Source organism: Zonotrichia albicollis, chromosome 1 (assembly GCF_047830755.1).
Source record: "Zonotrichia albicollis isolate bZonAlb1 chromosome 1, bZonAlb1.hap1, whole genome shotgun sequence".
Classification (NCBI taxonomy): domain Eukaryota; kingdom Metazoa; phylum Chordata; class Aves; order Passeriformes; family Passerellidae; genus Zonotrichia; species Zonotrichia albicollis.
In genome coordinates this window covers 46,403,005-46,416,307 of record NC_133819.1, presented here as the reverse complement: position 1 = coordinate 46,416,307, position 13,303 = coordinate 46,403,005, and the positions used below count along the sequence as shown (strand labels likewise).

The 13,303-nt window shown below is 41.2% G+C and overlaps 1 protein-coding gene across 1 annotated transcript; it reads left to right on the top strand.

The window, feature by feature from the left end:
- Positions 1 to 3,674: 3,674 nt before the first annotated feature.
- Positions 3,675 to 10,403, top strand: RP9 (RP9 pre-mRNA splicing factor). The gene is made up of 6 exons (XM_005485858.3): positions 3,675 to 3,936; positions 5,607 to 5,637; positions 6,388 to 6,517; positions 6,831 to 6,922; positions 8,359 to 8,420; positions 9,507 to 10,403. Exons 1-6 carry the CDS (start codon positions 3,734 to 3,736, stop codon positions 9,724 to 9,726), a joined length of 738 nt encoding a protein of 245 aa, XP_005485915.1. The 5' UTR covers positions 3,675 to 3,733; the 3' UTR covers positions 9,727 to 10,403.
- Positions 10,404 to 13,303: the final 2,900 nt, after the last annotated feature.

Genomic DNA, 13,303 nt, shown 5'->3' with positions numbered 1-13,303 from the left:
TACTTCTAAGACAGCTAATAAAGTGATAAAGTTCATTTCCAAGACAGATGGGAAAATGCACTGAAATTATTTGTATCAAACTGAAGGAGACATTTAAACCACTGTGTCTGGGTGGGTTTATGTATCTATTGAATTTCACCTCCTGTACTCCCCTTAAAGTTACTTCAGTAAAGATGACATCCAAAAGTCCTGATCTGATCAGAAATTACAGCCTGGCTGTCCAAGCCACTGGGACACAAAAACACAGCCAAGATCCCATTGATTTAACAGTAAGAAGGGGGTTGTATATATTATGATCTGTCTGTCTGCCTCCATTGGAACCCCTCACTTCTGTTGAGACCATGCATTTCATTCCTGAATTTGTGCCAGATTATTCTGTCAAGGCTGAAGTCATTGAATCTGAGGCCATGTAAGCCAGGCCCTTACCTTCTCCAAACTGGCAGAAGTCTTCTTACTTCAGCCAAGTGAGGACAGTCAAGAGTGTATGAAAGCAAGACTGGCAGGGTTTCTAGAGAACTCCTGTCTCCTTTGCTGTGGCACACACCTCTCCCACAGAATACCATTCAGGAACTGGAAACACTGCATTTTGGAATCATAATAAGTTTTCTGTCACTGTCTATCACGCTGGAAAGCTGTTTCAGAGTCTGACTACTCTGTTGGTTTGAAAAAGTGAAGTAAAAAGCACTTGAAAATAACAACACCAGCCTGAAAGAGGGGCCAAAAAACCTCTATTATATCACTTCAGTTTGCTTCCAAGATAAAGTCTCTATTTAGTAGGCATCAGTCCAGCTCGTTCCTAACTATTGGTAATAGTTAGTAACTATTGCCATTTCTCTAAACAGAGTGAAATTTTGATAATGTGTCTCACCTAAGTTCTTTCAGACATTTGAAATGTAATTGCAACACCTAAAAATATTTCTCCTACCTCACTTGTTTCTTGAAGATAAGTGGCCATGTAAGGGAGTGATTGCAATTTGACATGTTCCCACATGCTAGGAGTGTGACAGCAGCAAATCTCTTAGCCTGCAGCAAGCATCAAGTCATCTACTTAGTGGATTATACTAAACCACATCACCTTGCATTTGCCTCATACACAGATATTTAATTCAGATTAGCAAATATACTGATTTTGCCTCTAAGCCTTTAGACAAGAGGTCTTAATGGAGTTTTGCACCTCGAGTCAGCTGCTGTGATCTGCCTTTTCAAGACATGCCAGCAATTCAGCCTGTTCTGAGTTTAGGCCCAAGGAAAGGCTACTCCCAAAAGCACACTGCTAAGGAAAATACACAAGCTGTCTACAAACCCATGGGGTGATTGAAAATGGTTTACTCAAAACTTATGCACCATCTTATGACATCTCAGCCAGATGGATAGGTTGGAGTTAGTTTATGTAGAGCAGGAGTTGGGTTTTTATGGTAACTCTATCTGCAAGGTTATGTTGCTTTGCTGCTGAGTGCTGTTCTGGGGAAGAATGGCCACTGCATTCTTTCCAGGGCCAGTAAACATACAAAATGTGGTGCATGAAATAAAAATCAATAGTGAATATTAGTGCCATGTCTTGCAAAAGCTAGGTTATTTTGTTTAAACAGTAAAATAAGCACCTTTTGCCTTAAAAAGGACTGTGGCAATTAATTGGACAAAAATAGTTTCCTGGGATCTGAAGTTACAATGGCAGCCACTTAGCTGAATGCAAGTGAGAAACATGACATGTGAATGTTCATCCCAGATAAGGTTTTACCAAGTAAAAGCTAAAGTAATATTAAAGTAGTACTTGATTAACAATATCACATTGTCAGATCATGTGTAAGATTGCTTTTTATCTTGTAAAAGATAGGCATTTTCAGGACCATGTTTGACTTACTGCACTTCAGAATCACAGGGTGCTGTAACAGCAATTACCATCCTTTGCCTTTGATGTGCACTTTTGAAGCACCACAATGGTCACAGTTAAAAACACCTTCAATTCCTGAACTTCTAAGATATATATTTTTTGCCTTTCACTCAGCTCTTAAGCAATTCCCAAAATCTCATGTGCTCTTGAATTTCAGCATGAAACAAAAGTAGAAAATTAAACTTTGCCTCCCCAATACCGATCTACCTCTGCTGTCTACCGATCTCTGCCGATCTACCATCCTCCAATAGAGAGACCACAGCCAAGGCAGGAAACTGCAAAGAGCAGGTTGCCCTTTGCTTGTTAGCTAGGTCCCACCACAGCAACATGGCCCCAGCCAGACCTGGCTGAGTTTCCTTCCAAAATAAAGTCTCTGTTTAGAGACTTTTTGGCGTTAGAACCTTGCCCCGTAACCAGCATGTACCTTCCAAAACAGCAACCCACCCCCTAATAAACAAATAAAAGAAAGAAAAACCAAACTCAGCTCTGGGTTTTGGCTTGCATGCTGACCTTCTCCACCCTGCAGCCACACATATTTTGGTCACTGGCAAGCATAGAATCATAGAACCATAGAATGGTTTGGGCTGGACAGGGCCTTTAAGATCATCTAGTTCCAACTCCCTTGCCACAGGCAGTGACACCTTTCACTACACCAGGTTGCTCAGTGCTCCATCCAGCCTGGCTTTGGGCACTTATAGGAATGGGGCATCTGCAATTTCCCTGAGAAACCTGTTCCAGTACCTCGCCACCCTCATAGTAAAGAATGCCCAGTGAGCACCGTGATGGGGCCCTCCTTGCATACCCAGTCCCCTTCCCCAATCCCAGAGGCCCCTCAGCTGCATCCTCTACTTGGAGAGGGAAGCAACCCCCTCAGCCTTCCCTCCACCCTGGAGACACCTGCTCCCTGACACCTCATAGCCAGCCCACTGCCATCTTCCATGTGTATCCATACACCTCTCAGTTCAGAATCACAGAAGGCTTTGAGTTGGAAGGGACCTTAAGGATCACCTAGTTCCAGCCTCCTTACAGGGGCAGGGACACCTTCCACTAGGCAAGATTGCTCTGAGTCACAAACCTGGCCTTGAAGACTGTCAGGGATGGGGCAGACACAATTTCTCTGGGCAACCTGTGCAAATGCCTCACCACCCTCACAGTGAAGAATTTCTTCCCATTAGCTAATCTAACCTTACTCTGTTTCAGTTTTAATCCACTCGCCTTTGTCCTGTCACTACACACCCTTGTGTAAAGTTCCTCTCCAGCTTTCTTGAAGCTCCCTTCAGGTTCTGAAGGCCACGGTTAGGTCATCCCAGAGCTTCCTCCAGGCTGAACAATCCCAATTCTCCAACCCTTTCCTCACAGGAAAGGTTCTCCATCCCTCTCATCAGCTTGGTGGCCTCCTCTGAACTTGTTCCAGCAGTTTTATATCCTTTGTCTGCTGGGGACCCCAGAGCTGGATGCAGCACTGCAGGTGGCGTCTCACCGCCCGGAGTGCAGCTCTCCCGCACGGCAGGAATGACTGAGACGTTGGGTGGGTTGGGTTTTTTGGTTGGTTGTTTGGTTTTGAGGTTTTGGTGTTTATTTTTGTTTGGTTGTGTTTTTTTAATATACCGGTGTTTGGAAGGTACAACACTCCGCACGTTACTCCGAACCCCCAGTAAGCTGCCGGGGCTGCCTGAGGCTGCGGCGGGGCAGCCCCGGGCCCGGCCGGCTCCGTGAGGGGCGGGGAGCCGGGGCTGCCGGCGCCGGAGGAAGTCGGCGCTCGGCCGGAAACCGGGATGCGGAGGGCGGGCAGGGGGCGTCGCCGGGGCGCCGCCGTCCGCCGCGGCTGTGGCCGCCGCGGCCATGGCCCAGCGGGCGCCCAGGGGGCAGGGGCAGGACGAGGAGGAGGGAGCGGAGGAGGAGGCGGCGGCGAGGGGCAGCCAGGCGCGGGCCCGGAGCCACGCGGAGCCCGCAGCGAGCGGCGGCAGGAGCCAGGAGCGGCATGAGAGGAAGCGGAAGAGGCAGGAGGCGCAGCAGCTGCAGAAGATCCAGCACTTGGAGTCTTTGTAAGGAGCGGAGGAGGGGAGGCTGCCCGCGGCTCCCGCCCCGGCTCTGCCCTGAGCGCACCCCGCCGGCATTTGGGGCTCGTTTCCAGTGCAGAGTTTAGGGGTTTTTTTGGGAGTGGTGATTATTGTTCCCCTGTCCCCTTAGGGGTGAGCCGGCAGAATGGGTTCGGGGCCACTTGCAGAGTTGTTTGGTGATTTATGAAGGGCTTGTTGGGGCACAGAAGGCTCCAGACCCGGAGTCTCCCGGGTTCCTCCAAGTCTGACAGATGCAGCATAGGAGCAGAGGTTGCTCCACTAGAATGGACTAAAAAAAACCAAAAACCAAAAAACCCCCCCAAAAATAAACAAGAAGAAATTGGGATAAAAAGGTGCTGTAAGAGGTTTATGTTATTTCACCGAAAAAGAAGTATTGTTTTAATGGAGTAAAAAGGTCAGAAGATATACAAGACCATGATTTTGTTTTTGTTTTTGTTTTTCCACGTGCAAGTGAAAATCAGTGTGTTATTAAAGGCACCAAAAAGCACTGCAAAGTTAGTGTTATAAAGATGGGATGAACATACTTTAACTACCCTGCTGTTCTGATTGTATTAGTATGACTGTGCCTGGCAATCCTATAGGTATGTAGGGGTGTCTGTGTGTGCACAGCTAAGCCAATGAAATATTGCCTATGCCATCAAACTTACGGCCTAAAATGATGCACAGGCAGTACAAACCTTTCGTGTCCTGCTTAGTTAATTTGTGGATAATGTCTGGAGAGTCCTGTTGAAAAGAGTCTGCCATAAAGCAGAAGATTTTGGGACTCTGGGCTTGCACAGAGTCATTGTTTCATTGGAAAACAGCCCCGAAAAAATCTCAGTTCTCTTCTAAGATCACTCTACACATTCACTAAGGCAGCAGATTACAGAAAACAGTGTATCCGTTTAAATACAGATGGGATTTGAGGGGGGAAAATACCCAGTACAAATTCAGTTATACAGACATGCATCTTTCTAAGTAATATGTATTCTTTACCTCCAGGACCATTTTGTAAAATGCCCTGGCATTTAACTCCTTAGCACATGTATTATCTCAGTTGCTGTGTGCTCTGTGTAGTACCTCTTTGCTACTTGGATTTTAGCAAATATTTTATCTACTGTTGACCCCAAAGAAATGCTGCAGAAAATATGGTACTTTGGTCACTAGGGCTCTGTCTTTAGGTTTAATGCACAGAAGATGATGAAATTATTATGTGTTAGGTTTGGCTGGCAAAGCTAGATGTAAGGAACTGTCTGACTTGACAGTTTCAGCTGGCTATGTCTGTGATTCAGCAGTGCTGGAGTAAAGAAGTTTGGAGACCTTTGGGAGGGGTGCAGCAGAAAAAGAGAATTATGCATGCGTGGTAACTGAAGCTAGATCAAATGTACCACATATCCCCAGGAAGTAGTTGTGCTCCCACAAGAATATGAATCTGAAGGATGTTTGCAAGAGACGTGTGTACTAATATGATAAATGCTGTCTCTCAGCTTGCTGTATCCATGTTGTGCTGTAGTTCTTAGTTATAAGTTACAGGGTAAAATTTTAGGAAAAATATGAGCTGAAGGCTTTAACTCAATACCACTGAAAAAATGTATTTTTTCAATTCATTTGTCTGTGCTAAGCTGCAGAGTAACAGTATCTCTATTGCTTTTCAGCTATGAGAAACCTCCCCCTGGGCTAATTAAGGTTGGTAAAAAGCAGTCATTTTCTAGGATTATGAGGGATTTTCATAAAAAATTCTTAGGTGTACAAGTGTCTATGACACCTATATAAATTACAGAGAGAAGTGCTTCCCAGAAAAAACTCAGAGAATCATTACAAGCTGACTACTTTATCTTGGTGATCCAGAGTGAAATGCCCAGGATCAGATAGAAGGAGACCAGGTCTTTCATCATCTCTTAGCATACTTCATGCAGTATTTAATAGTGTGGATAGAGGGGAACCATTTATGGAAAGCAGATTTTTGGTTTGAATGACGTCTTTTCAGGATTCTTCTCTACTGCTTAGGCCAAAATTCTTTCATCATGGTCATTACTTTTGCCAAACTTATATACCTAAGCAATAAAGTAATGTTTTTAACCTAAAAAATAACTGCTCCATGTTGTAAAGGCTTCCTCGTAATTATGTCTTTCTAGCAGGAAGAGGATAACAAAGTCTCTGCCTTATGTTAAGTTTTCATTTCTATTATTTATTCAAATAAATGGATGGGAAGGATTGAAATTCCTGTACAGCAAAGTTCTGGCTGCAAAATTCAAGGGTGAGAAAAAAAAGAAAGGGTCAAGTATTTTAAATCTTTTGTGCGTTACAAGGAAAAAAGGTAATGGGGGAAATATGTTTCCTGTAAAGTGAAGGTCTGTACACTTGAAGTATTAATTCTAGCAAAGTTAAAGAATGAAGTTATTTTATTGTCCTTATCTTTCTGCTTTTTTTTCATAGGAGAATGAAACAAAACCAGAAGACTGCATACCTGATGTACCAGGCAATGAAAGCGCACGGGAATTCCTGGCACATGCCCCAACCAAAGGGCTTTGGATGCCTTTGGGAAAAGAAGTCAAAGTTATGCAGTGTAAGGCTGAAAATATTCCAGATGTCATTAGACCATCATATACCATCCATTCACACTGTGGGAGGGCAGAATGTCTGGTGGACAGATGATGAAGTCCAGGTAGATTGACATCATATTGATAGAAAAGCAAACAGTATCTTGAAGGCTGTAATAGCCTAGTATTTTATGCATTGATTTATCAACATAGTGGTTGTATTTCTCTGTTTCTTCCAACAGATTGAAAATATTTTGCAGAAATGTGGTTTTGGCTTTTTTATGCTTCTTCTGATCTGTGTGAGAGGTGCAATTCACTGCTGCTTTTTTTTTTTTAAAGGTTGGAGATGTAAACGTTATGGACACAGAACAGGAGATAAGGAATGCCCATTCTTTATTAAAGGCAATCAGAAGTTGGAACAATTTAGAGTAGTGAGTACCAGTATTGTAGTATTACTGCTTGTATTTTTTAGTACTGATAATGCATAATCTTGCAACTGAAGATAAGCCTGTTAGATGGTGCTTTTATTAAGGACTTTTTCTCTGTCTCTAGTATAACATAGATGCCGAAAATCTTCTAATAAAGAAAAAGCTACAGGTGTGGTTGGATGTTTGACTACTTTGCAGAAAATCTACTCTTCAAGAGGAAAATTAATAATTTTTACATATAAATTAGAAATCTTCAAGAACCTGTTTCAACAATTTTATTTTTATTGTGATCAAAATGTCAACATAACAAAAAATGTTTAGTCGAGCTTGAGCTGCCCACATTACAGCTGCTTCAAGCCTTCTGCTCCCACTGTGAACAACCACATCATGAACGCTGTTGTCTAGGTCTGTTATCCAGTCATTGTCTACAAGTCTGATCTCTTGCTGCATGAAGCTACATCTCAGTTCTGCAGATTCTTCCTGTGTGATCTCTTTAACAATTTCTGTTGCACTGCATCATTGACCTATATTTCAAGCTGTCATCACTTGATGTCTTATGTCCTCATTTCTGTCCTTGAGAAATGTAATCTTGGCTTAGTCTGTCCAGGTTCTGGATTTGTACTGATTGTATGCAACTGCAAAAAGTATTTTTAGCCCTTTCCCGTGACCAGACTGCCTCTAGTCTTCATTTTCCCTCAGGCTTTTTTGTTGCATCAAACTCTTGTTGTATGTCCAAGGCCCTTCATGGTGCATTCCCAACATCTTTCATTTGCTCCTGAAATTTCAGTTCCCTCCTCTGGTCAGCATCAGCCATCTCTCCTCTCTGTTGGACTTGTTTGCTTCATCTTCCAACAGAAATGACCACCTCACCTTTTTTCTGCATTCTTGCATGGCATGAACCCCCCTTAAATGTCTGCAAAGTTTATTTGCTGTCTTCCTTCACAGCTATCTTTTTCTGCAGTGCCTATTTAACTTGATTTTAGAGCCAGTAATTTTAGTGCACAGCATGATGGAACAACTCCAGCTTCATTGTCCATATCTTATATTCCTTACTCCTGTATTCCTGTTTGTTTATATCCAGATTTTTAAAATGTACTGTAAGGGTACAAATCATTATTTTGAACTTGAGTATTCTATCTAAGTCTAGCTATTCCCACAGATTATGTATGGGATTCTCATAGTTGGCTGTGATTGGAGAGGTAGGGAGATGCATACCTAAGGAAGGTCCCCTTCTTTGGAGATGTAGCTAGATAACATTTCCCTAAAGCAAATACAGGAAAAGTTCAGGTGAACAGTGCTAAGTCTGTCAGTGAATGAAGAGCTTGCTAAGCATATTCCCTCTTTTCATAAAAGCCTCTTGCATTTGGTTGCTTTGGTGTATTTTTTTAGGAGATAAAACCATTGTGATAACATTGCATTTCCTGTTTTCCATTTTAAAGGCACATGAAGATCCAATGTATGATATAATAAGGGAAAATAAGCGTCATGAAAAAGAAAAGAGGTGCGTGTGCCTGTAGTAAACAACATTTTCAATTTAGTTTTTATTTTGGTAATGTGGCACTAATGTATAGGTGACCTCTTTATAGGAGCTTATTTTTAGTTCAGAACGTTTTTTTAATGGCAGTTTCTTTATGTTGATAGACTAATGCATTTCTACTTTCTAAATAATCACTCTTTAGTACTTCCAATCACTTCAATTCTTTAGCTTTTGTATTCTCCCCAAAACAAAGTTTAAAGGGCAGTTATATGCATTTATGCCATAATATTCAGGTACTTGGGTGTAGTTTTGGTTTAGGCCTGAAGAAACAGTTTGATTTATTGTTTTTCTTTCACTGACTTCACTGAGATGTTTTCTGAAATGTGGTTTGTCAGAATGTTTTCAGTAGAAATGAAGTGGGAGTTTAGAAAGCTAGTTCTAGGCACTTCATATTGCTACTTTTGTGAGGTCAATATTTAGTGCATAAAGTGGTAATTTTTGCTGTTTTCTTGCTTGAACTGCTTCAGTGGGATAACTGAACAAACTATAGGTAGCCCACAGAGCAGCACTCTTGGAGAGGAATCCTTGAAGAGGATGCAGAAGACAACAATAAAATAAGGCAATACTTTGTCCTTAATCCTTGAGAGTACAAAAGAAGAATGCCTTTCAAAAATACTTCTGCATCCAGAGTAGAGCCTACTCTGTCAGCTTCACTGACATCCTCTCTGTGTCAGCAGGACAATGAATGTCATAATATCCTAATCCCAATATGCCTCTGTAGGGATAAGCGTAGAACTTCTTATCACCAGGTGGGCTGGTGTTAGCTGTTGCCTTATTGTGTTGCACCCATAAATAAGCTAATAAGCCTGTCTGCCTTTCCTATCCAATGGGATGGAAAGTCCCTGAAAGCAGAACATCTGCTTGTCTCAAGGGAGTTGCTTTTATCAGCCCATGATATTATCTGTAATGAGAGTGTAATTAAGCGAAAGAGGAAGCGTTCCCCTGCCCTTTGCATGCAGCTCAACCATTCCTCAGGCCAGCAAGGAAGGATGAAAGCTAGGGGGGAAAGACAAGGTAGAAAGGATTCTCATTCACATATTTTTAACTCAGGATACAGCAACTGAAGCAGCTCCTGGAGGACTCTACCTCAGAATCTGATAGCAGTGATGACAGTGATGACGATGATGAAGATGGCAGCAGCTCCACTTCCTCAGAACATAAACACAAGAAGAAAAAGAGAAAAAAGGAAAAGAAAAAGAAAGAAAAGAAGAAGAAGAAAAAGAGGAAGCATAAATCATCCAAATCTAATGACAAGTCAGAATCTGACTGACAGCAGTCACCTGCTGCATGCTCATTGACCTCTCTACTTGTGAACTGTGAGGAAAGATCCAAAGAATGAGGAGGAAAACACCAGAAAGGGCTTTATTAAACTTGAAACATACATGTGTATGCATACAGCATCCTACACTGGCATCCTCTTCTGCCCCTCTGCAGCCAGAAAGAAGAAAGGTGCATTGAACCATATCTTTGTGCTGTAAAACCCGTGCTGAGACTCGTCCAGCTTGGTCAGATGGGGCCTCTGCATTGCTGCCTGTGACCAGCAGCAGAAAGCAGCGACCACCAAGGGATCACCGACAAACCTGTAGCATTAGCAGCCTGTCTGTTGAAGTGTCTTTACTCCATGAAGTTATTTTATCACATACAAAGCCTCATTGTACCAGGACTGCAGTTTGCACCATGCAGAGCACTGAGGGTTCCCTTCCAGTGGTTGTAATGAGCAGGTTGTACTGTATTTTCTTCTGCACGTACGTGCTGAACTTCTGTGTACTTATCCTAATATTGGCAGCTAGGGAAATAAAGAGTTCTGCTGCAGGAGACAAAAGGTAATCAAGGAGATTTATTTTATGACAAAATTGCAGCATCTACAAGACTTGATTTTTTTTTTGGTGTGTGTGTAACAAAATCTCAACATCACCATCATTAATACAAAACTCTGAAACACCTGAAGTGAAACATGTCCAGTGTCTAAACCATAGAAGTGGGAGCCAAGTGTAATGATGTTAAATATTCAACTTAACTGTAAAGTTTAGTTATTTTAAAAGGGGGGGTTCCACATAAGAAATTAAAAATATGCATTTCTGCACATTCTGCAGTATCAGTTGTTTTGGTACAAGTTGAGAGGGAGGTTTCCTTTTTAAAAGGCTTAGGGGTAATAAATTCACACTTTTTATACTTACTAGATTTGATGAGGTAACATTTTTTTGAATCATCCCACAAGAATATAAATGTGTAAGACTCTCATAATGGTTTTCAACTATTCATGAAACCACAATAATAGTAAAGAATTTGTAAGCAGGAAGAAGAGAACATTTTGTGTATTTATTAGACCTCACATACTGACCACACTTTTAAATAATCTTGCAGACTCAGCCAGGAAGATGGAGATAGCTATAAACAGCAGTTTACAGTAACCAACTCTCTTTGAAGCCTCAAGGTACATTAGTACAGAGCTGTGAATTGAGGAACTAGATCATGGATATTGGTACTGTGCAAAAGAAAAGAGAAAAATGGATTTGCTTTGAAAGAACTTTATAGTATTTAGTCTCTGTGGGTATGCTAAGATTGAAAAAAAACCCCACACCATACAGCTCTAATACAGTAGAAGGAACATTAACAGTGAAATCAAGGAGTCATAGAGTACAATGCAGCTAAGATTGTTTTATTTTCTTCAAAGCTTTGGAAGAGAGGACAAGGGAAAGTATAAATTAAAATGTTTTTTCTCCCTCCTACATGTCCTAGAGTGGTTTAGAAAAAATAACCCCCCCCCCCATTCCTTGCCAGTCATTCACAGTATGTTCTGAGGAAAAACAAGATAAGCAAGGCCTACTTAAAAGAAGTTTCTGTATCATATTCCCAGACCTTGAAGGTAGAGTTGTATTTTGTCTTGTATTTAGCAAATCTCCCTGTGATGGGATTTACTGGTGACTCATGGTAGTTCCCTATATTAGCAGCATTGTCAAATCCCAAGGGCCTTGTTCTTTCACCAGAAAAAGATTTAACAGCTGAAATAGCATAGGGATATTTATAATGGACCGATTCTCTTGGCCAGGTTGGACAGGGCTCTGGGCAACCTGTTCTAGTGGGAGGTGGCCCTGTGTGGCAGGGGGTTGAAACGAGATGATCTTTACAGCCCCTTCCAACCCAAACCATTCTAGGATTCCTGTATTGCCACACTTGGGGCTGAGATGAATGCATTTATAGATTATTGAACAGATGCTGGAAGCCTGATATTGACCTGATGCATTCCAAGACAACTCTTACTCAGGCTTGTCTGGAGCAGGGCTAACTTGGCATCTCTTCAGTTACTTCAGCTTTTGTCATTTAAGATTGTTCTGGAGCTCAGTTTAATATAAACAAATTCAGTTCTTCCCTTGCAATCCCCTTCCCTGTTAATGGAATTCTCTCTTTGTATCAATCAGGGTTTATTATTTTAACAATTAAGAAAAATACATTAGGAGACCATTTCTAACTTGTATAAAATCTAATTTAAATGCTTGAGATGCCAAATAACTTTTCTATGCCTGACTAAAGGCATAGTATCTTTCCAGTCAGGGTTTATAGAACACACCTCCACAGCACAGAAGTGCAAACTCTGCTGTTATTTCTGTTACTTCACTGAGCTGCTCTCTCACCCGCTATTGCTGAGAGTACCTATGCTGCAGGTACTTAGAATCATGGGTTAGATTTTAGTGTTTAGTGGCCTCGGATATATTTTCTTTTATATCCACGTACTGCTTATAAACTTTGCCATTTTCCTTAGCAGTGAATTCATCTTCATTATTTATTACTCGTAGCAATTGGCTTTCCCACTGCTTTGTACTAGTTTAATTTCACACACCTTTAATCTTGCACTGGAGGGTATGTGAGTAACTGATTCCTGTTTGTTCTCCCTATATAATTTCCAGTTTTATAAGCCCCTGTCATATCCCATGTAGGTCTTTACTGCAACTCATAAAAGTAGCATTTCAAACTTTAACAGTTCCAATAGACTAAGATTTATAGGAGCTCTTTTAACAGCCAGGGCTAGAGTGCTGAGAAGCATGATTCATGTCATCATTTGGCATTTTAAACAGTGCCAAAGCTGTCATTTAAGATAAGTCTTTTAAAAATATGTAGACTAGAGATAAATACCAACACCCCTTTAGATTAATGAAAAGCAGTTCTATGTTGAAGTAAACCCAGAACGCAGGATGGAAAGTTATAGTCTTGAAAAACTGACTAGCCTTACTTTTTAAATCATAACCATTTAAGGCTTTTTTTCAAAAAACATCTTTTCTTGCCTTCTTTATAGACATTTATTTCCATTTGAATGTTCTGTTGAAGCCCCAGTGATAGTAATAGCATAATTATATAGTCCCATGAAACTAAAGAAGTGTTAAATGCAGCTAAAACAACCCTCAAAGGCAATACAGCTTCCCAGGTATTTGATCTTCAAACTCTGCATCATTTTTGTAAGAAAGATATTTCAGGTGAAATACTGATGCTTTCCTTAATTCTTTGGCCACTCAATTAGATGGGGTTTATTGTCTTTTTGAGTGAGACAGCCAGTGGCAGCAAGTCAGGGGAAGCTAGTACTCTAAAAAAGGAATGAATTTGTTTTTCCTTGGTACACCTTCAGTTAGCATGCCATGAGTGTTATAGGCTTTTGGGGTTTGGGTTTGTTGGGGTTTTTTTTGGTTTTTTTTTTTTTTTGCCATTAGCTCTGTTCTGCCTTTGTTTGATTTTAATAGAAGGACCTGTGGTTAATATTTTCCAGTATAAGGCAGAACACCAGACATTGTAAAAGGCAAAAAAAATTTTTATGCCATCCAGGTGCTACCAAACTGAAAATTAAAATTCAGAATTAG

Coding starts and splice junctions, on each gene's coding strand:
- RP9 (XM_005485858.3), top strand. CDS start 3,734: ATGGCCCAGCGGGCGCCCAGGGGGCAGGGGCAGGACGAGGAGGAGGGA. Junction 3,937..5,606: donor ATCCAGCACTTGGAGTCTTT/GTAAGGAGCGGA, acceptor ATTGCTTTTCAG/CTATGAGAAACCTCCCCCTG. Junction 6,923..8,358: donor AGTTGGAACAATTTAGAGTA/GTGAGTACCAGT, acceptor TCCATTTTAAAG/GCACATGAAGATCCAATGTA.